The sequence below is a fragment of the Diceros bicornis genome, chromosome 5, assembly GCF_020826845.1.
Source record: "Diceros bicornis minor isolate mBicDic1 chromosome 5, mDicBic1.mat.cur, whole genome shotgun sequence".
NCBI classification, from domain to species: Eukaryota; Metazoa; Chordata; class Mammalia; order Perissodactyla; family Rhinocerotidae; genus Diceros; species Diceros bicornis.
Window position 1 is genome coordinate 54,435,043 of NC_080744.1, and position 23,915 is coordinate 54,458,957.

Here is a 23,915-nt window from a genome sequence, read left to right on the forward strand (position 1 = left end):
TATAGTTGGATGGATGGATGGGAACTTGGTTCCATGTGCCTCTAGTCAGTGAGGAGAGTCTTGGCTACTAGCCTTCATGTATTTTACCTAAAAAGGGAATTTCAGCCTGCAGATAAGCAATCTTGTCCCATTGGAATAGGTATATCAGCAGAGGGACTTCAGTGATTATCACCTGTATTAGTCAGGGTTCTCCAGAGAAACAGAACCAAAGGGATAGATAGATAGATAGATATTATATATATATATATATATATTATAACGTATTGGCTCACATGATTATGGAGATTGAGAATTCCTACCATCTGCCGTCTGCAAGCTGGAGACCCAGGAAAGCTGGTGGTGTAGTTTGAAGGCCTGAGAGCCAGAGAGCCAATAGTGTAGATTTCAGTCCAGATCTGAAGACCTGAGAACCAGGAGTGCTGAGGGCAGGAGATCAGTGTCCCAGCTCAGTCAGGCAGAAAGTGAATTCCACCTTCCTCTTCGTTTTTGCTCTATTATGGCCCTCGATGGATTGGATTATGCTCACTCGCATTGGGGAGGGCTGTCTGCTTTACCCAGTCCACCAATTCAAATGCTAACCTCATCTGGAAACACTGTCACAGACACACCCAGAAATAATGTTTAACCAGCCATCTGGGCATCCTGTGGCCCAGTCAAGTTGACGCATAATTAACCATCACATTATCCAAATTCATTTTGTTTTAACTCTGCCCATTAGACTGGCTTGTCATGTGGCTTGACTCTAGGGAGAGAAGACAGTGAATAGAATGGAATTTGAGTATTTGTTCAGTTCTGTTGATAGAGGTTTTTCACTGTAAATTAATGAATTGGTGTTCTGGTGTCTGCCCTTGTCTCCAATACATTTTAGCTTGTCTGAGTCTGTCATTAAGGACCTGATCACCTCTAGGCACCAGCTAGGTATAGTCGCTGAGCCTTCAATGTCGAAGACCTAATCTTGGAACATGGAGCTAAATTAATTGATAAATTACTCAGCTGCCTGCCAGGAGCCAGGCATTGTTAGAGGCACTGGGGCTACAGTCGAGACCCACGCATACAAGGCCCCTGCTCTTGGGCCTGCTGCACATTCTAGTGGGGTTTACAGGAGTAAACACTGAGTAACCAAGGTAATTTCAGCCTACGTCAAGTGCTCTGATAAGATAATATGATGGAGAGTGATTGTGGGGCTATTTTAGGAAGGTGGTGGAGGTGTAAGGTGACATGTGAACTGAGACTGGAATGACAGAGGGGCTAGCGAAGCCAAGGTGGTGGTATGGGGGGAGGAGACACACAGGGAAGAGAACGTTCCAGAGAGAGGGAACTGCGGTTCCAAGTGCATAAGCAGGAAGAAGTTTGACATGTTTGAGGAGCAGAAAGAGGACCAATGGGACTGGATTGTCATGACAAGATCTTAAGCCTCAAAGGCTGTGATGGGAATTTTAGAGTTTGGAAATGGGAAGCTATTATTTAGTTTTAAGCAAAGGAGTTAAAATAATGCATTCACACTCTTGGTGCTGGGATACATTGGTGCATAAAAATCCTTGCCCTCCTGTTGCTTACAGACTGATTTGTGTTTTATTTTTTAATTTTATTTATTTATTTTTTTCCCCCAAAGCCCCAGTAGATAGTTGTATGTCATAGCTGCACATCCTTCTGGTTGCTGTATGTGGGATGCGGCCTCAGCACGGCTGGAGAAGCGGTGCGCCGGTGCGCGCCCGGGATCCAAACCTGGGCAGCCAGCAGTGGAGCGCGCGCACTTAACCACTAAGCCGCGGGGCCGGCCCTGATTTGTGTTTTAAAAAGATCATTCTGGCTACTGCATGGAGAATGGAAACAGGTTGGGGGGCGAGGTGACTGTGGCTTGGATTGGGGGAGATGGAGAGAAGTGGATGGATTCTGGATCTGTTTTGGGGGTAGAGCTGACAGGGCTTCCTGTGTGTAGGAGATCGAGAGACTTCTGTTTAGGATGTGGCAAGTTTTAGGGGCCTCTTGAATATCCAGGTGGAAATGCCAAGAAGGCAAATTTGATACGTAAGGCTGCAGCTGGGGGAGTTTTAAGTGCTACTGTGAAGATGAAAAAGCCATGCAGGGAGATACCATCTTATAAGGAAGGCCCTGCCCTGTTCACCTGGGCCTTTCTCCAGGTGATAGTGAGTTACACCTTCGTTTCCAAATCCTCACAAATCTAGGATGAGTTGGAGACACATGGAGAGCTGTTTCGTTCCTGGTCGTTCCTAGGCAACACTAGCCTGTCTGGGTGGGTAGTTTCCCGGGGCTTGGGTTCTCATCACCTTTGTGTAAACAGCGTGATGCAGGGCTGGGATGGGGGTTGCCGTTTTCTACTGTCTTTGGGAAGGGGAGTCTTTGAAGACCATGTTTTAGAAAAAATAAATGAAGACTTGAGACATCGCTTCTTCCAGGTGGCTGGCCTCTTCTCTGCTCGTGTGAAACATGTTACCATATGGACTTGGGCCCTGCGCTTACCACCCTCTAGTCTTTCCTGCTGCAACTGAGCTCCCTGAAGGTGGGCCTGGTGCACAGCACATAGTAGGCATGCAGAAAACGGTTTCTTGAATTGAATTGACAATAACGGAGAATTGATGATCTATTTAGAGGTTTAACCTTTTTTAAGTGAACACATCATGATGATATATTATTCCAAAATGACAAATTAGGGAACATTACTGGCTTTACAGAGGGATTGTTTTTCTAAAGCTTCATGATAGAATTTCTTTAAATAGTAAGCTCTCTTAAGCCTTCTGTTTTCACATAACTCTTCAGTAATGTGAATACTGTGTTAAGCTCAGATATAATTCTTTTCTGTATTACGCAAAGAAAGCACTTCTAATACAATATCTTATTCATCTGCATAAGAATTCTGAAAGTTAAATGGGCTTTTTAAATTTCTGATCATTAAGAGACACACACACACACTTTTTTTTTCTGGTTATAAAAGTAATGTAAACCCATTGGAAAGTACAAAAAAGAGGAATCAACCATAATCCCACCCTAGAGATAAGTGAAACGTGAATATTCTAGTATTATTTTATGTGTATCTTATACATTATGCACAGCTGGAATTGTGCTGTATATTTATTTTGTATCCTGATTGTATCAGATTGTAAACATTTTCCTTCTTTTTAAAAGCCCTCCATGAACCTCTTACTGGTTGCACAATAATGTACCATGTAGATGCCTTGTAAAATACTGGTTATGTGTATCGCACTACCAAGACATCTTTGTGCAGATATTTTTGTCATTTTTCTTATTATTTCCCTTTAAGATTATTCCAAGAACTAGAGTTACTGGGTCAAAGGTTATGAACATTATGAATATATTTTGATGGACCACGCTCCAGAAAGATGTATCAGGAAGGGCCAACTCTGCATTTTTGATTTTTGATATACATTTTAGTATTATAAATTAAAAATAGTTGCTTCTTTAATAGATGAAAATGGTTTGACTTTTTAAATTTTAATTTTAAATGGACTTTATTTATTTATTTATTTTTTTGTGAGGAAGATCAGCCCTGAGCTGACATCGGTGCTAATCCTCCTCTTTTTGCTGAGGAAGACCAGCTCTGCGCTAACATCTATTGCCAATCCTCCTCCTTTTTTCCCCCCAAAGCCCCAGTAGGTATGTCATAGTTGCACATCCTTCTAGTTGCTGTATGTGGGCTGCGGCCTCAGCATGGCCAGAGAAACAGTGCGTCGGTGCGCGCCCAGGATCCGAACCTGGGCTGCCAGTAGTGGAGCGCGTGCACTTAACTGCTAAGCCACAGGGCCGGCCCAAATGGACTTTATTTTTCAGAGCAGTTGTAGGTTCACAGCAAAATTGAGCAGAAAGCAGAGTTCCCATATACTCCTTGCCCCTACACTTGCCCAGTCTCCCCCACTATCAATATTCACACCACAGTGGTACATTATAATGGTATGATTTTTATTTCCTGTTTCTTTGCTTACTGGAAAGGTTGAACTTTTTAAAAAATGTGACGTTTTAGTGCCTCTTTTGTGAATTGATGTTCATTTTATTTGCTTAGTGATTTTTTGATTGAGAAACAACTCAAATGAAATAAGATTGGTTATAGCCTTTGTCATTTCTACAGTGTCTAATGCAGTGTTTCTCCAGGAGAGGACTGTGGACCATGAACATCCACATTTCTGGGCCCAGTCCCTAGCTTTGTTTCTCTGGGGGTGGGGCCCAGGAATTTGTGTGTTTAACAAGCCATCTAGGGATTCTTTATGCACCCCAAAGATGTTTGAGAATCCCTGGTCTTAAGCCTTATTATAAACAAAGGTTTGAAGCATCACATCCAAAAAAATATAAGTATTACTATTAACTATAGCTAATAAGTGTTACTTCCTACTAAAAGAGAAAGAGAACACTAGCGCCTTTTCATCAGTGGGAGAGTGTCAGACCCAGATTAGTCAGATCTGAAGTTTTCTTACAAGAATGCGTTCAGATGACTAACGTTTTGTCATTCACAGGTGATTGTAACTGGTTTGCAGTCTTCATAATAGAGCAGGTTCATTCAGAAAAAGCTGGAAACTACAGCAAGTAACAGATAGGTCTAGCAGTTCCAAATTCCTTTCAGTGAAATATGTTTTTACTGTTACTGTCACTCCATCTATAGTGGCTCCAGCCAGGTTTCCAATAAGGAAAACACAGAGTCTTCACATTGCTAATTTCTACTTTTTACCAGGAAGTTTGAAAATCCTAAAAAATTTATGTAAGTGCACTTTTTTGCATGTATGTTATCCTTGAAAAAAATAGTTGAGAAAAGGAAGCACAAAAACAATTTATGTAAACATAATTACATTGTTTCTAATAGGGCTTTCCTGTTCATTTGCAAATTGGACTGCAAATTGTCAGTATATTAGAAATCATCAAATTTCTAGAAATAAATAGTAACAAGTAGGTACACATGAATTTATCCTTAAGAAACCTCTAGGTTGGCACAGAGGTAATGGGAAGGTGGTGGTTCAGCGTGCCTGTCTCCACTCTTCCCCGTTGCAGTGCTACCTTCCTGAACAGCTGGGATATGCTGGCAGGAAGGCCTGGGGGAGCCAGTAGGGACCTGGCCCAGGAGAGCCTGGGAGTGAGGTCCTGGACACCATGGCTTAGGAGTCAGAGAGGGAAGGCCAGTCTCCTGCCTTCACAGAGGTGGAGGCAAGGAGGGGCTGTAGAGGTGGGCTGTGTCCCCACTGCCTCCAGGGGGAGTGTTGCGGAGAGCAGGATGCAGAGAGGCTTCCTCCTGGCGCCTCACCTGCAGACTGGCTCTGCTCTCACTGGCTGCACCTCCAGCTCGTAAACTCCTTTCACTACACTCAGGACCACCTGCTTGATCTCACTTCAGTGAGCAGAGAACAAAAAGAAATGTCACACCTAAGGGTGCCCAGCAGCCAGAGGGAGGAAAAATAGGCAGAGCCCTTAGAACAGGGCTGGATGCAATAATAGGTGGACCTTGAATGAAAAATAATGAGGACACACTATGGACTGAATGTTTGTGTCCCTCCCCAAATTCATGTGTTGAAGCTCTAACCCGCAACGTGATGGTATTTGGAGGTGAGGCCTTTGGGTGGTAATTAGCTTCAGATGAGGTCATAAGGGTGAGGCCCCGGTGATGGGATTAGTGCCCTTATAAGAAGACAAAGAGAGGCCAGAGCTTCTCTCCGTCATGTGAAGACACAGGGAGAAGGCAGCCATCTGCAAGACAGGAAGAGATCCCTCACTAGAATCTACTCCTGATCTCAGACTTCCCAGCCTTCAGAACTGTGAGAAATAAATGTTTGTCATTTATAAGCCACTCCATCTGTGGTATTTTGTTACAGCAGCCCTAGCAGACTAAGGTGGCATTTAAGAAGATCCAAGTACAACATAAAATTTCTTCCTTGAACTTAAGTGTTTAAAAGTCAGTAGATGAACTAGGGGCAAGGACGGTTACTTTTATGAATTGAATTAATTGCCCACAAGACAAAGTAGAAGAGATGCTGAGACATCAGAGCCAAATACAAAGAGAGAGAAACCACAAGGGAAAAGATACAGGACTTGGAGGACAGATCCAGGACACTCAACATGCGAATAATAGGAGTTCCAGAAAGAGAAACAAGCAGATGGAGAAGAAATAATAGTTACACAGAAGAGGAAAATTTACCTGAGTTGAAGAAAAATCTGAGACTACAGATGGAAAAGTTCACTGAGTTCCAGGTAAAATTGAATTAAAAATGAAAAAAAGATCCACAACTAGGTATACAGTCGTATGCTGCATAACGAGATTTCGGTCAAACGACAGACCGCGTTCACTGTGGTGGTCCCATAAGATTAGTACCATACAGCCTAAGTGTATAATATGCTATACTGTCTAGATTTGTGTAAGTACACTCTGTGATGTTTGCACAATGATGAAATTGCCTAACGACACATTTCTCAGAAGGTATCCCCCTTATTAAGTAACGCATGACCGTATTCTGATAAAGTTCCTGAACTCCAAAGATGAAGAAAAAACCTTACAAGTTTCTAGGCATAAGTAGCCAAGATACTTATAGAGGAAGAAGTGTCAGATTTCCTCTCAGCCTCAAAGTTCACTGGGAGGAAAGGCCTGTAAGTAAAGAAGTCTCACACTTGCAGTGTATCACCCACTGTTTAGGATGAGGGTAGGATGGTTCTCAACGTGGCAGGGGTTCAGGCACATGGCAGGCCAAGTGCCTTATGTGAGGAAAATCCTAGAGAAAGGACTCTAATCGAAAGACAATGAGTCTGCACAGAGACCCTAAAGACAGGAGAAAATGAAAAGGAGAAGCACAAAGGTAATCAGTGATCCTTAAAAAAAGACCTAAATCACTTCCTGTAAATGGAGATTGAGAAATGCCTGGGACTGGGTAACAGAGTGCTAAAAAAGAAAAAAAAATTGAAATAGAAGAGACATCCTATGAGCAAAATTTTAATTATAGCCCAACTAGAAGTATGAGTTATTATAGTGAAGCCTAGTTGGGGTGGGGGAAGGGCAAGAGGGGAGAAAGTAAAATGTTCCCAAATAAATCACGTGAGGTTGAAGCGTGAAGGAGGGTGGACGTGAGGTGTGCAGAGTGTCTCATATGGAGGAGAGGGGGAGCTGTACAAGAATAGGGCCTGGAGTAGAGATGCATTTGATTATGAACGTTGGGAAGGGGAAGGTAACCATTCATGGAACAGCGATATCCGGGAACATTCCCCGTTAACAAGGGGAGAAAAGGCAATGAATGGTGACCTGATTCAACCAGTCAAAATAAAGGAGAAAGAAAACAACAACAAAAGCAACATAAATTATAAACATAAAGTGAGATGAAAGGACGAATGAAAACACACACAAACAAAGCAGCGTAGTGTTGTGATGGAGAGCACAGTCTATGGAGCCAGACTCCCTGGTTCAAATCCCAGCTCTGTCACTTACTGGCTGTGGCTTTGGGCAAGTTACTTAATGGCTTAGAGATTTCACCACCTGTGAAATGGGATAATAATAGTACCTCCTTCACGGGGTGTTGTGTGGATTAAATGAGTTCACATACCTAAAGCACTTAGAACAGTGCCTGGTTCCAGTTAGACCAAGCAAGTGTTTGCTTTATTATTTGTAAAACATAGCTGCAATATTCATATTAGTTATGGTGAAAATATTAAAAGCACTAAATCAGATGAAGAAAGTTATTATATAATGGTAATAGTAGTCACTTTTATCATAAATCAGTATATGCCACATAGAATGGCAGCTAAATATATAAAGTAAAATGTATTAAAAATGTAAGGAGAACTTGATGAAAATATTTTACAGTGGGAGAATTCATAATACTCTTTCAGGGCTGGAGAGATCTAGTAGACAAAAATAAATAAGATTTAGAAAAAATGAATAATGGAATCAGCAGACTCAATTTAATAGACAATGTTGAACCTTTTGTTCCTCAGATAATTTTTTGCAGGGCCATGGAACATTTGAAAAAATCAGTCACGAGCCACAAAGCAAAGCTTAATACATTCAAAAAATTAAATATTTTACAGATCATATTTTTTGATCATAAGAAATAAATAATAAAAATTACAAAAAAAGACTCAACTGCTTGAAAATGAAGAAACACAGTTCTAAGTAATCCTTAGATACCTGGATATGGTTAGATCAAAGAGGAATTCAAAACCGAAATTGAAACAGTAAAAAAGAAAATGCTTCGTATCCGACCTACGGAAATAGCAAATACTGTACTAAAAAGAAAATGTCGTCATTGTTGAGAAAGAAATCATTAAAAATAAAGGAACTTAGTACTCATCTTTTAAAATTACTGAAAAAAGAATTAAACCAGAACAAAGCAAGATGGACTTAATAAATACTTAAGCTGACATCAAGGAGATAGAAAAATTTTTAAAAATGGTTGAAAGGATACAAAAAAATCAAAAGCTTTTTCTTTGAAAAGAAGGAGCCGGAAGATATTAGGGGCAAAGGGTCGTGAAGGACAGAATATCATTGGAGGAGGCAAGGGTGGGGAAGGAGGAGTTGTGCAAAAGAGTGGGGAAATGTTCAATAGAAACGTCTGAGGTAACTTTTTGCTTTTGAGGGGTCTCCTGCTACCTAGGACTCAGGTATTCCAGTCTGTCTGTCTGTCTGTCTCTCTGTCTGTCTGTCTGTCTGTCTGTAGGCTTCAGCTTCAGCTGTGTTCCTGTTCTTGGCAGGCAGCACTGCAAGAGTGGTTTTGAGTGCAGGTTCTGGAGGCAGGGAGTCTGGGTCAGTCCCGTCTAGCCACTTGCTACCCATGTGACTTTGGTCGTGTCATTGCAGCTGTTGGGGCCTCACTTCCTGGTCTGTGACATGGGGCTCCCGAGAGCCCCTCGCTCACAGGGTTGCTGTGTGCATTTGGTGCGTGTCAGCAGGCAGCGCAGCACCGGCACCTCCTAGTACCTGCTCAGTACACACCACGGGTGTCCTCATCCTCTCCGTCGTTCCTTTGAAGATTTCCCAGGATGGATGCTCTGCGAGCTCGTGCTTTTATGTTGGGTCACTTGATCTTCAAGCAGTTTTGCTGTCCTTTAATGTCTTTCCTACGAGACACCATTCTGCCGTTTCAGTATAAATATTGTTATGGAATTTGTACTAGAAAGAATAATTAGGATTTGCTGTATTTACTGTGTACTAGGCGTTATGCTAAGTGCTTTATATGAATTATCTTATGTGATATTAATAATGGCCTTAAGATTATAGTCACCATTACTATTGACAGATGAGGAAAAGGAAGCTCAGAGAACTTAGGACACTTGCCCAGGATCACACAGCTAGAAGAACCAAAATTTGAACCTGTTTGTCTGATCCCCCTCGTCCCCGCTTGCTCTTGATTTGTTACTTCCTAAAAGATTTAGGGTTGTTCACTTAAAACAATGCTGTCAAAAAACAGCGTGGAGTGGTGGAAAGAGCTCTGAACTGCACACCAAGAGTCCGGGGTCCTGGTCTGAGCTTTGCCTCTTCCTGCAGCGGGACCTCCATCAAGTCACTAGACATCGAGTCTCAGTGTTTTTATTGGTAAATTAAGGGACTTGGTCCAGGTGTGATCTCTGAGGTGTCTCTTTGTAAGCCCCCTACTCTCTGTATATGTGTAGATCAGGTGACTGTTAAAAAGGAGCCTCTTATGAAAGGAGTTAAACATCCTTATTTTTAGCAAAAGTATAAAATGCTTTTGTGGCAGCATGCAAATTCTCCCTTGGTGGTTATTTGTGTGGTCCAGGTGCTCCAGGAGCAGATCCGTGCCCGGGACAACATTAGCTACGGAACGAATTCTGCCTTAAAGACTCTGGAGATGCGTCAGCTCTCTGGTTTGGGAGATCTTCGAGGACGAGTGGCAAGGTAGGTGGTCAAATGTTTGGGACTCTGCTCATCAAAAGCTGTTTTGCCTCAACTCCATTTTAGTGGGGAATATATTCATGAAGCCCCAAAGCAAATTCTTCGTAATGTTAGTACATCCCCTCCTTTGCCCAGAAGATATAACAGTAGAAGTTAGACATGGTGATGAGCATGCCATGATTTCTCGTGTTTTTGCAATTGGAGTTGTGTTTGTAGCAGGACGTGCTGGGAGAGCTCAGCTGACCTGTGTAATGTGGTAGAGAAATACTATGTTTATTGAATCCAATAATACAAAGTTGAGACTTATATTTTACATGTGTGTTTTAGAATTTCATTTTTCTTGTAATTCATTTTAATTTTATTTTTCTGAAAGTATTGGTCCATGATGGATTGGAAATTTTGAAAAGAGCTCTTTCACCCCAGGGACATTAGGAGCACTCTGAGGATCTTCCTAGTCACTGTGGTTGCCGATGAAAATTAAGGGCAGCAATGTATGGAATAGCTTTAGTGTAGTGTGGAATGGAGTGAACGTACAGCACAGGGGAGCTACTATCATCATCGCAGGGCAGCAGCAGAGAAATTATCCTCACGATGCTGGTCCTAATTACAAAACAGAGAAATTATTTTGAAATACCTTCAGGAATTTTACATTTTTCTTCTGCAGTCTCTTATTAATTTCTCTACCCAGCTTGTTCTGTAACAAATGCTTTTACTCTGAAACAATCAAAAACATTTGTCGTGAGCACCATGTATTTTTGCTTTGTTTTGTGGCTATATTCATCTTTCCCCCAGAATACTAGTGAGACTTTGATTGTTGAAATAAATTCTTGTGAAATAAAAATTCTTTGGCAAAATTTTGGCTTTCTTGCATTGATTATGTCATTGTATTGAAGGAGCGTGAACTTTTTTGTTTTTTTTTTTGAGGGAGATTGGCCCTGCACTAACTTCTGTTGCCAATCTTCCTCTTTTTCTTTTTTTTTCTCCCCAAAGCCCCAGTACATAGTTGTGTATCATAGTTGTAGAGTTGTAGCTCTTCTGTGTGGGACGCTGCCTCAGCATGGCTTGATAAGCGGTGAGTAGGTCCGCGCCCAGGATCCGAACCAGCGAACGCCAGGTCGCTGAAGCGGAATGCGCAAATTTAAACGCTACGCCACCGGGCTGGCCCCAAGTGTGAACTTTTTAAGTGATATTCTTAAATTACTAGGCTGCTATATTATTTCAGATTTTATTTTATAGTGTTTATGGATCCACTGGTGATGTAGTTGGTAGGAAACCAGCCCTGATACCTCCCCTGTGGATCAGCCCGGAAGGGCAAAGGCAGATTCTGCATGGAGGTGGGAGACAGCCTACCCCACTGAACATAGCATACCCTAAACAGGACTTACTCAGAGAGTTTCCATTTCTCCCTAAAGCAGAGCTCAGGGAGTTTAGCTTTCCTACCAGAACATTGTTTGGCCTGTCTTCTGCATTTTTCCAAGACTCAGTGGCCACATCCACTTTCCTCTGTGAGGTCTGTTTGCATGGTGTCAGAGCCTTACAGGAGAAATATCTGTATACTGAGGCAGGTGTGCAAGTTCCCTCAAGGTAAGCAAGTCTAGGGGCAAAGAAAAAAAAAAGATAAATGAGACATCTTCAGATTAAAAATTTTGGCTATTATAAATAATGCTGTTATGAGCATTCACATACAAGTTTTTATGTGGTCATATGTTTTCATTTCTCTTGAATATATAAACCTAGGAGTGTAATGGTTGAGTAATATGGTAACTCTATGTTTAATCTTTTGAGGAACAGAACAGCCAGACTGTTTTCCAAAGTGCCTGCACCATTTTACATTGCCAGCAGCAGTATGTGGGTTCTGATTTCTCCAAATCCTCACCAACACTTTTTTCCTATTTGATTATAGCCAACCTAGTGGGTGTGATGTGACATCTTGTGGTTTTGATTTGCATTTCCCAATGACTGTTGGTGTTGAACATCATTTAATGTGCTTATTGGTCGTTTGTATATCTTCTTTGGAGATCTGTTTATTCAGATCCTTGGCCCATTTTTAAATTGGGTCTTTTTATTATTAAGCTGTAGGAGTTCTTTACATATTTTGGATACAATTCTCTTATCAGATATCTGATTTGAAAAAATTGTCCCCTGTTGTAACAGTTTTCTTTTCATTTTCTTGATTGGGTCCATTTGGTTCTTTTAAAAAAGTTATTTCTCTCTCTTTATTGTTATTCTCTATTTGATGAGACATTGTCATTATACCTTCCTTTACTTTGTAAAGCATGTTTTCTTTATTTCTTTGATCACCCTGTATTTATAATGGCTGTCTGGACGTCTTTGTCTTTTAAATCTGACATCTGTTCCCTCTCACAGGCAGTTTCTTTTGCCTGCTTTTTCCCCTGTGTTTAGTTCATATTTTCCTGTTTCTTTGAATGTCTCATAATTTTTGTTAAAAACTGGACATTTTAGGTGATATATTGTAGCAGTCCTGGATACTGCCCCCCGGGTTTGTTTTTGTTGTTTGTTTAGTGACTTGGCTGGACTATTTTAGGGATGTCTATTTCCCCCACAACATGAAGCCTCTGATGTCACTCCTCAGAGGGTGCAGAGTCACCCTGCGATGATAGTTTTTTTAGCAAGGCTCTCTTTGACTGTCTCTTTCTCTGATCTTTTATTAAGCTGTCTGCCCCTGTTGGTATCACACCGAAATCTTAGACTCCACTAATTGCTGGCAATTTGATCTACTGTTTTTTGACAATGCCCTGGGACATAAATTGCTCTACAGTCTAATTCAATTAAATTATTGCCAGCACTTAAGGGCTTAATGATGTATATATACAGTAATTAGGTGTATATAATCATGTATATATACAATAATTATTTTATATATGTGTGTATACATATGTATACATATATATACACATATATATGTGTGTATACACACATATATAAAATAATTATTGTAATGTGGAAGATGAGCTGCTTAATGATTTAAATGTCCTTGCCTTCAGTGTGCTATGCCACCGTGTCACAAGCTGTAAGAGAAGTTCTGCTTAAGCATGTTGCCCAAGTCATGTCTGTTGCTAGACCTTTGGGACTCTGTTGATGGACTTCTGACCACCTACCTCCCTGCCATCGCTGATCTGATAGCCAAGAGATAGAGTCATTCTGCCACCTCATGGCCACAGCGAAGAGCTACACCTGGGAAATAGCTGCCCAAAGATCTGAAGAGGGAAAATCTAGAATGAGTACATTATTGGTTCATTTATAATATATCATCAGGATGAATAGGACAACTGGTTGGATTCATTGCAAACCCTTGTTTGACTAAAGCTGTGAGCTATGCATGACACTGTATTATGAGTGTTTTTCTGAAAAGACAGGAATGATGTCTTTGATTCAATATTAACTGAAAGAGCAAATTGCTTCTCCCCTTTTTATATATGTTTCTTATATATTTTCAAAAATATTTTGAAAATATTTCACACGGAAAATTTGCAAGATTTACCACGTATTAACATTTTGTCCCATTTACTCCATTATTCTTTCATATATAAATTTTTTTCTGAAACATTCGAGAATAAGAATAACATTGTTTTATTTATTTTTTATTTTTTTTAAAGATTTTATTTATTTATTTTCCCCCCAAAGCCCCAGTAGATAGTTGTATGTCATAGCTGCACATCCTTCTAGTTGATGTATGTGGGACGCGGCCTCAGCATGGCTGGAGAAGCGGTGCGTCGGTGCGTGCCCGGGATCCCAACCCGGGCCGCCAGGAGCAGAGCGCGTGCGCTTAACCGCTAAGCCATGGGGCCGGCCCAATAACATTGTTTTAAATGTAAGAAAACCAGAGTTGATTTCCCTGTGTATATTTCCTGACGGGAGGCTTTGGTACCCCACCCTGTGCCCTCCTTGCCTCCCAGCCTTCTGCCCCTTTATTAATAAAGGGACACAAGTGATATGTGCTAGTAATAAACGGTCAGACATACTATGAAATATATAAAGTAAAATGATGAAGGCTCACCAGCCCCTAGCTCTGTTTTACTCCTTAGAAAGATAACTAATGTTAACAGTTTGGTGTCTGTCCTTCTAGACTTTTCTCATACATAGTTATAAGGTAATAATTTATCATTACAGTAATATAATGATTTGCGGCATAATAATTACCTGGCAGTGTGATTTTAATTTTGTAGAGTATTATACATATTATTCTGCCAGTTGAGTGTTTCCACATAACAATATATTGTGGGCCTCTTTCCAGTATACATATAGGTCTAGCATGTTTTTAAATTGGATATGGAGTATTCTGCTACATCTAGGTACCCTAATTTAATGTATTTAACCTCTCCTCTATTAATGGAAATTTGTGTTGTAGTGTCTGTGTTTCCAAGTGAGACACAGTATTGAAGCCAAGCTATAGCTAATGAGAATCAGTGAGCCCTGAGCTTCAGGACGATTTTGAGACCTTTCCAAATAACTTTTTCAAACATAGTCTGTCCCGTGAACAGCTTTGTAAAGATGATGAAACTGGTCTGATGTAGTGATACCTGACAATTTCCATCCAGTGAGCTCATGTTTGGGTTGGAAAATAATGCGTTTCTCTAATATTTTTGTATTTCATGGTATGTTAAAACCTCGGATTTCCCCAAGTATGATTTAAATAATTTTTTCAGATAAAAAATTATGAACTCAAAAAAGAAAGGTCTGTATTTGGTGTTATTTTTAACTATCGTTTGTGAAATGGGGATGATTTGTGAGGACTGTATGAAATAATAATGTCAAGTGTCTTGTGCAGTGCATGGTACATAGTAAATAGTTCTTATTTTATTCATTCACAAATATTTACTGAGCCTCTACTACATGCAAGGAATGTGCCGGGCACTAGGGTTTTAGTGGGGAGGCCTCGAAGTGGAAAAGAGTGAAGTAAGTTCACAGCCCTGTTATATAATCACTGTGGCTGAGTGCAGAGGAAAAAGGGACAGAAATGTGTGAGACGATGCAGGGAGGAAGGTGGGGAGGGACTAACTTTTCCTGGGCATTTTAAAGGATTTTGGTCTGTATCCTAAAACAGCAGGAAGTTATTCAAGGAATTTATACAGAATTGTATTTAGTTTGATTTTTCTTTGCTCACAGTTTTTTTCCTTTGGAGTTAATACCTAGATTGAAAGTACATAGAAACATATTCATGTGTCAAGTTTTGGGGTATATCCTACCAAGTTGCCCTCTAGAAAGCTTGTAAAATTTATTTTCCCACGTGTAGTGTGTGATATAGCTTGATTCTACAAACTCCAACATTGGGCATTAACATTAAAAAAGATTTCCAATACAGAAGAACAATGACATAATTGTTGCTTTAATTTGTGTACATTTTATTATGAATATTGAAATTTTTAAAATGCGCATATGTGGCTTGTCAGATTATGTTTTAAAATATATTTTTAAAAATATTTGTCAATATTTAAAAAAAATTTTGTCCTAATAAATTTTTTTTGTTACTTCCAGAAAGGATTGTAGCATTTAACAAAATGACAGAGCTAAGCAAGTTGTTCAACTTGCTTAGAGAAAATGTGAGTCAATACCAAGTAAGGACTTAAGAAAGTTGGGATAATTGAGCTGGTAGCTTGCTTTCCTCAGAGTCTACAATAAATTAAATTTTCCAAGAGTTTCTCAGTTTGCTCACCATTGTTTCTTGCATCCCACTCCTCTCTGAGTGCTCTTTTCTTCTTACTGAAGTACATTATTTAGTGACTCTTTCAGTACAGGTTTGTGGGCGATACAGCTCTTAATCTTTGTATGTCTGAAACTGTCTTTATTTTGCACTTATTCTTGGATGATGGGTTATTTTCCCTCAATCTGTAGAAGATATTTCTTCATCTTCTTCTGACATCTATTGTGTGCTGTCAGTCTAACAGTCGGTCTTTGATAGGTTACCTGTCTTTAAGATTTTATCTTTATCATGGGTTATCTGAATTTCACCACATTCTATTTATTTTTACTCACCCCACTTTGTATTCATTGAACACTTTAAAACTCATGTCTTTCTTCAGTCTTAAGAAATTGTCAGCACTCATACCTCAAATAGTGCTTCTCTGCCATTCTCTCCGTTTCCTTCTTTTGGAACTGCTCAACTCCTCTTTGACGTATGTTACCATCTCTTTATTTGTCCTTCTTGTTTCTTAACTATTTTTTCATGTTTTAAATCTCTGTCTGAGTTTGCTGCATTCTGAGTGAGCTCCTTGCTACGATCTTCTAATTCACTGATCCTATCTTCAATTATGTTCAGTCTAGAGTTTGTCGGGTCTATTAAGACAACTGTGTAGTTTATTTCCAGAGTTTCTAAATTTTTTCTCTTATCCACTTGTTCTTTTTTCATATCTGCCTGTTTTTGTTTAATAATTTAGAGTTGTCTGATGGATGTTAATCTATCTTTGATTTTTTGAGTCTCTTAAACATCTTTATTTTAAACTTATTTGATCCCAGGATTTTTTGATTTTTGTTTTTTAAGCTATCCCTAGCTGGTGGAGCCCCACTCAAGCCTCTGATCTGTTACCCTGGTTCCTGTATTCTCTCATAAGTGGAGTCGGTTCTTGCCCCTGTTGCCCTGTGGGAACTAAAACTTCCTCTTACTTCTATTGGTTTTCAGATACAGAGCCCCAGCAAGCCTACAGCACTAGCTCTAGCAAAACACATGCTTTGCTCTCTCTTCTGTACCAGCTATCTGCTTTCCACTTTCATCCCTTCTTTTTTGTCCTTGTGGGTTTATACTTATTTTATTCATCTGGTGTCATCTGGATAGATTTTCAGGCAGGAGCCAATATAAGAGCATGTGTTCAGTCCACCATGTTTAGCTGAAAGACCAGGTAGTAGTTTTAATTTGCAGCGTTTTCATACAAAGTGATTAGTAAGTTGGTTAAATCTTATAGCTTATTAGAAAGGCTACCAAGCACTGGCATGCTCTCTAAACTTTATTTGTGGCTTATAATCTATAGGTCAATAATATTTTATTTTCTCTAGCTTTTGGAGGGATATAATTTAATGTGTCAATTTATATGATGTTTTTGAAAGCTGACTGCAAATATTCTATGTGATGTGGTGAGTGAGACTCTTTTCAGTATATAAATCACTTAGGGAATAGAACAGAAACCTTGTTCAGGCCTCAGTGCAGATATACATCTTAAAGAATACATCCCCAGTGCTTTTAGGGAGATTGTAGACTGCCGATTTACTGGAAGTGAGACCAGCCACAGGCTTGTTCTTCTCTGTGTGTATTTATAATGACTTGTTCGGCAAGTTCCCAGACTATCTTCTGAACTCCTCTGTCTGAATCAGGGAGATAATGAACAAGAACGAGATGTCAAATGTAATCTCCCTCAATAATAGAAAAATATACGGTCAGCTGAATAACATTTTGATAATGATGACATAAGAATGTTTTTTAAATTTCTAGTTAATGTAGTGTATGTACTGGAGAGAAAAAGTTCCCGCATTATCCCTATTTTGTATAATAGTATCTGACACATAATAGACATTCTCCAAATACTTACTGACTGACTGGATGAATTATGGATTGGGCTTCCAACCATAGCCTCTTCACTACTACTGTGTGTTGCCTTGAAGCTGACCTTGCTTTCATGACAGTGACTCTATCCCACATGTCTCTAGCTGTGGCTTCCTTGTACCCCAGCCACCTTTCTGCTGCATGAGGGGCCCAGGAAAAGATGATAGGATAGTGCATATTCCATAAAATTGTAACATATTCTTTGTACATGGCTGTTGATTGAAATATTTTCTTTGTGTAATTGTTTTTTTCTGATTATAAAAATCATACATACTTATTTCAGGAAAGTTGTACAGTTTAGAAAAGAATGAAAAATAAAATAAAAATCACCTATGATCCGGAGATAGTTGGTTAATATCTTGCATGCTTGCTTGTCAAATTTTAATAACTATCTGCATCAAGGTTCAATCAAGAAAACAGAAACCACTCTAAGTATTTTAGCAGGAAGGGATTTATTACAGGAAATTAGAGCTTGCAAAACCACTGGAAGATTTGGGGAAGCAAAATGAAGGAAACTGTTATTGGCCTTCAGGAAAATAGGAAGTGCAAGAATCACAGAAAGGAGCCGTTGATAATCTGAGCTGCCAATAGCACGGAAGTGAATGATGGTCAGGCGTGTGCCTGGCAGTGGCTGTAAACCTCACATCTGCCGTTTGCCCATGTGTCTTCTGCCCACTGCTGCTAGGGGACAATAAGGGCTTCTCCTTCTCTTCTGCCTTCCAAATCTCGCCTAAGTGCCTCTCATTGGTGGAATCTAAATCAGAACCCTGAGGGCAAGGGAGTCTGGGAAGTACGGTTTTGGGGCTTCTGCCCCTGTGATACAGAGAGCACTCACAAGGAGCAGGAATGCTCTGTCAGTTCTGAGTGACCCATTTATATGACCTCTACCCTTTGTCACCAGTCCTCCAATACGTTTTTTTCTAAGTCTCTTGCCATTATCCAATTCCCATGAATGTCTGGCCATCTCTTATTCTAGGCAAAAATGAACCCCATGATATATCGTTTGATATTCTGTCAGCTGTGAGGGTTTCCCTTCCTTAATACCCTTTAGGGCTGCTCCTGAGTTGGCTTTTTTTTGTGTGTGTGATGAAGATTGGCCCTGAGCGCACATCTGTTGCCAGTCTTCCTCTTTTTTTTTTTTTTAATAATTTTATTTATTTATTTATTTTTCCCCCAAAGCCCCAGTAGATAGTTGTATGTCATAGTTGCACATCCTTCTAGTTGCTGTATGTGGGACGCGGCCTCAGCATGGCCGGACAAGCGGTGCGTCGGTGCGCGCCCGGGATCCAAACTCGGGCCGCCAGCAGCAGAGCGCGCGTGCTTAACCACTAAGCCACAGGGCCAGCCCCGCCAGTCTTCCTCTTTTTGCTGAGGAAGATTGGCCCTGAGCCGATAAGTGGTGTGTAGGTCCACCCCCAGGATCTGATCCTGTGAATCCCGCGCCACTGAAGCAGAGTGCGTGAACTTAACCACTATGCCACTGGGCCAGCCCCCGGAGTGGGCTTTTAAGTGTCAGCAAAAAAATCTTCTGGAAGATGCCAGCATATTGGGGGTAACCATCCGTGAACTAGGCCTGACTTTTCCTCCCTCAGTCCACCTGGTCATCAGGAACTCCTCAAGAGGCCACAGGTGTGAGTTGAGGGAAAGCTGGCACAGTAGCAGGAGTAGATGCCGTGGGAGTCTGGCTCATGTAATTTACTTAGGGCTGTAGGACCTGTTCAAGCCTGATGTCTATATGTACCCCTACCCCTCAAAGATGGAGTGCTGCTTCGTGCCTACCTTGATGGCTTGGTGTTCACGATTGGTGCCCAGACCGCGTGGTCACTGAGTGTCCCGTGCTTAGGCCTGCAGTCTCTACTAGAGCTCAGTAGCAAGCCAGCAGCTACTTTGCAAAGCAGGAATGATTGTGCAGGAACAGGGCAGGACTTTGCTCTGTCCCTAGGGGTCCATTCTGTGACTCTCCTGATAGGGCTGGACAGAGCTTCACACACAGCTTGTCTGCCACAGATGTCTTGAGCGCCAATGGAAGTGCCAAGTTGTAAGGCCCCAGGGGCAGAGCAGCTTTCACTGAAGCTTGGACCAGCTGCAGAGCCTTCCCCTGCTCTAGACCCACTCAGAGCGCGCAGCCTTATAGGGGATTTGGTGAAGGGTTAGGAGTAGTACTTTCAAATGTGGTAGAAGTTGCCTCCAAAATCCAAAGAGGCCCCGAACTTGCAAGGGCGGGCGTGGTCCTGAAGAGCAGCAGACCATGTCTGGCACACTGTGTGAGCTTTTTATAATTGGGCTCTCGCTGCATATTCGGTTTTGTACTCATGAGCGCTGGAAAGCCTTTGCTACTTTGATGGGTACGTCCCTAGTCTTATTAAGCAACATCCCTGTGGGTTAACTTAAAAACCATAATGAGGGCAGCTCTCTGAATTCTAAACCTCTGTTAAAAAGGGTGACTCATAGTGCAGTTTCTTTGAGTGGGGTCATGCATTTTATGGTGTACAATAGCACTTGTTTTTAAACTTTCACAAGAATTAGCTTTGTTTGTCTGGGCAGATGTGACGCCAGCATAGCCAGACTCTCCGCGGAGCACAAAACGACCTACGAGGGGCTCCAGCACTTGAACAAAGAGCAGCAAGCTGCCAAGCTCGTCTTGGAAACGAAAATAAGAGATGCAGAGGGACAGGTATGACCTGTTTCAGGTCCCCTTTTAAAAGTGGGTAATTTGTTCTTGGCTGAGAGTGACATGGTGTTGATTATCTCCGACAGGAGAAACTAGCTAGGGCACTCAGTGTGAGCATCTCTTTTCTTTATTTCTTCCTTCCTCTCTTTTGCTGGAGTGGCACTTCATGGGTATGGCAACCAAACTGCAAAGATTTTTCAGTACAGTCCTAATTTTAAAGATTCTTTCCCTTCATTCCTAAAACAATTAATATATTCTGGAAATTCTAAATTATAACTCCAAAACTACGTCTTGTGTAGGTAAATGAGCAAGCATTCTTTTAACTGCCACTCGTCCCAGTTTTTGGTTAGGAAGTAGTTACCCTATTCACTGAGACTCATCCTTTGTATGACCCCATCCCATAGTCTGTATATGGGAAAAAACTAGGACAAAGCGAGAGGGCAGGCTGGCTGATGAATTTTAGAGTATTCTACCTTGAAATTCACAGACTAATGTCACAAAGCAAAACTCTTGGCATTTCATAATTTGTGTTTTGGCCACTTAAAAGTTTCTCTCTGCCATAGTGGGGGCCTGTCTTCTAGGACTTTTCCACAGTATCTGCCCTACCTGCTATTCTTCATTTAAAGAGAGATTATTCCAGTAAACTGGGGCATCTGGTCAATTTATTGGATTAAAAATACTTGTCTCCTAACTATATCCGATAAGGATCTAAATCTACTTATGTAAAAAACACATATTATAAAACCAAGGAAAAAAAAAGAATAAAATGACAAGTCTAATATTTTTTTTCAAAGATTGAGTGAGGACAGAATTATTACATCAAAAAATAGATGCTAAGGAAATATTAAGCTTCCCAGTAGCCAAGCCAAGTAAAATGCATCTAGAAATTCATAAAAACAAACAGACTTTTTCTTTGTTTTGGATCTGATACATAATTGTTCCATGAATCTTTAAGTAAGGAACCTTGAACATCATAATTTTTGCAGAAAATAAAGACATTTCATATAGGACTAGTTTTTTATTAAATTTTAGTAAAAAGACAAGGGAAATGGGTAGGTAGTGGGAGAAAGGAGTAGGAGGGATATAGTTTACAAATTATATTTTCTGGTGACTTAACTTGATACAGAGGTAAATGTGGGACCTTAAGGGATTTTGCAAGCGATAAGAATTCCATTCTCTGTGACTAACAGCCACACCGGTGGTAGAAATTCCAAGGTAACCTGCAGGTGGAAATGGCGGTCCTGGGCAGGAACTGGGCTTGCTCATCAGAGAACTGGACAGTTAAGTGAAGCATAACTTTACACAGCATAACTTTACACAGCATAAAGGAGCATAGTGAATATTTTGGCGGTGCTCTTGGTCTGGATTTTTGATGGGTGTGTGTGATAGAAAATGGGAGTGGAAAGATGAGACGCACTCCCAAATGAATTTATTAAATTAGATTGAATCTTAAGGCCATTGACTAGAATATAGCTTACTAACCGTTATCTGAAATTACCACTAAAAAGATTAGATGTGATATTTACAAGCAAAGTTTCTTTTCCAGATTTCTCAGCTTTTGAACAGAGTCGACTTGTCAATATCAGAGCAAAGCACCAAACTGAAGATGTCCCACAGAGATAGTAACCACCAGCTTCAGCTTTTGGATACTAAGTAAGTAATCAACTTATAAACATTGTTTTGGTTCTTTTTTGTTTGTTTGTTTGTTTTGTGAGGACTAGCCCTGAGCTAACATCTGATGCCAATCCTCCCCTTTTTTCTTGAGGAAGACTGGCCCTGGGCTAACATCCGTGCCCATCCTCCTCTACTTTACATGGGACGCCACCACAGCATGGGCTAGCAAGCAGTGCCTTGGTGCGCGCCCGGGATCCGAACCTACGAACCCCCAGGCCGCCGCAGTGGAGCGCGCGCACTTAACTGCTTCGCCACCGGGCTGGCCCCTGTTTTGGTTTTTTATGAGCATATTCAATAATACCATTTTTTTCCTCTTGATTTTTATTTATTGCATAAAGTGAAAACAATACTGGAAGTTCAAAGGAAAAGTTTCTGTGTAGCATGTTGCCATTTTAGCTTCTGAATTATTGTTTTTAGTGGTTGGATAATAAACTATCTATTCATTCAGTAAATATTTATTGAGCACTGGCCTAAGTGGTGAGGATCCAATAATGAAGAAAAACAGACTCTGTTCTTTTTTTTTTTTGTGAGGAAGATTGGCCCTGAGCTAACATCTGCCAATCCTTCTCTTTTTGCTTGAAGACGGGCCCTGGGCTAACATCCGTGCCCATCCTCCTCCACTTTATATGGGACGCCGCCACAGCATGGCCTGACAAGCAGTGCGTCAATGCGCACCCGGGATCTGAACCTGCAAACCCCGGGCCGCTACAGCGGAGCGCATGCACTTAACTGCTTGCGCCACCAGGCCGGCCCCTCAGACTCTGTTCTTATCCTTTTGGAGTTTATAGTCTAGGGAGTTGATGAGCATTAATCAAATAATGACTTAAATAAGCATATGCTGTATTATTACTAATGGTGATAAGTGCTTTGAAGGAAAGGTACACGGTTGTGGTTGCCTGAGTAATGGTCTCCCAAATATCACCATGTCCTGATCCCTGTGAATATGTTACCTCATGTGGCAAAAAGGGACTTTGCAGATGAGATTAAGTTAAGGATTTTAGGGTAGGTAGATTATGCTGGGTTATCAGGGGAAGCCCGATGTAATCCCTAGAGTCTCTGTAAGAGAGAGGAAGGAGGGTCAGAGTCAAGAGAGAAGGCATGTGACATGGAAGTGGAGATTTGAGTAAGGTGCTTTGAAGATGGGGGAAAGGGCTAGAATATAGGTGGCCAGTGGAAGCTGAAAAGGCAAGGAAAACATTCTCCCCTCAGAGCCTCCAGAAGGAACCACCCCTGCCCACACACGATGAAACTGATTTTAGATTTCTGGCCTGCAGAACCGTAAGGGAAAAATTGTGTTGTTTTAAGCCGCCAAGTTTGTGGTAACTTGTCACAGCAGCCATAGGAAACTAATACAATGGTGCTATGGGAGTGAATAACAGAGGCCTGGATCTGGGGCCTTCCTGAGGACGCGATGTTGGAGTAAGAGCTGAAGAATGAATGGAATTCACTGGGTAGAGAGTGAGAGAAGAACATATGAGAGGGAAAAGCCTGTCGTGGGAGGAATGTGGCATGCACGAAACTGCAAGATGGCAGAGGTGGCTGGAACAGAGAGCGAGGGGGCAGCGAGGCTGCCGAGGAGGCGGGCCAGCCTGCAGGGCCTTGCAGACCACATTCGGGATGTTTTTTGTCTCTATCTTTAGAGCAGTAAGGAGCCATTGGAGGATTGTAAGCAGATGAGGTGATATAATCAGATTTATATATTATTTTTTAAACGGACTTGATTGCAGTTGGAGAACGGATCACAGGGAACCAGAGCGGAGATGGGGGCATCAGTCAGTAGGCGTTCTGTTGCAGGGGTCTAGGTGGGGGAGGTCTGCACTAGGGTGATTTTGAAGTATGTAGTGAGTGCACTATGATTTGTTATACTTTCCCATTTTGTTACAGTGACGCTGTAAACTGTACGTGTCCACAGGGAAACTCATCTGCTGCCCTTCTGCTCAATCACAAAACCATACACTTTTCCCATCATAAATCTTCATGAGCTTGGCATTTTCCTGCCAAAGCAGAGCCAAGAGTGACTATATATGTGCATGTGTGTGTACATACATAAACATATATATTTGACTTAATATACTTTTTAAAGATGACTTCAGTGTGGAACTTTGTTAGAGGCTTGTGGAAAGTTTAAATTAATCATTCTCTTGGTTCTTACATCTCATTGCTTCCACGTT

At 41.0% G+C, this 23,915-nt stretch overlaps 1 protein-coding gene across 2 annotated transcripts in view; it reads left to right on the forward strand.

Moving 5' to 3' along the window:
• Positions 1–23,915, forward strand: part of FAM81A (family with sequence similarity 81 member A) — a 64,760-nt gene that overhangs the window by 29,006 nt on the left and 11,839 nt on the right. For both annotated transcript variants that reach the window (XM_058541714.1, XM_058541715.1), the window contains 3 exons: positions 9,732–9,850; positions 19,944–20,073; positions 21,617–21,723. In XM_058541714.1, the coding sequence (XP_058397697.1) occupies positions 9,732–9,850; positions 19,944–20,073; positions 21,617–21,723 (356 nt within the window). The remainder of the gene's footprint in view (positions 1–9,731; positions 9,851–19,943; positions 20,074–21,616; positions 21,724–23,915) is intronic.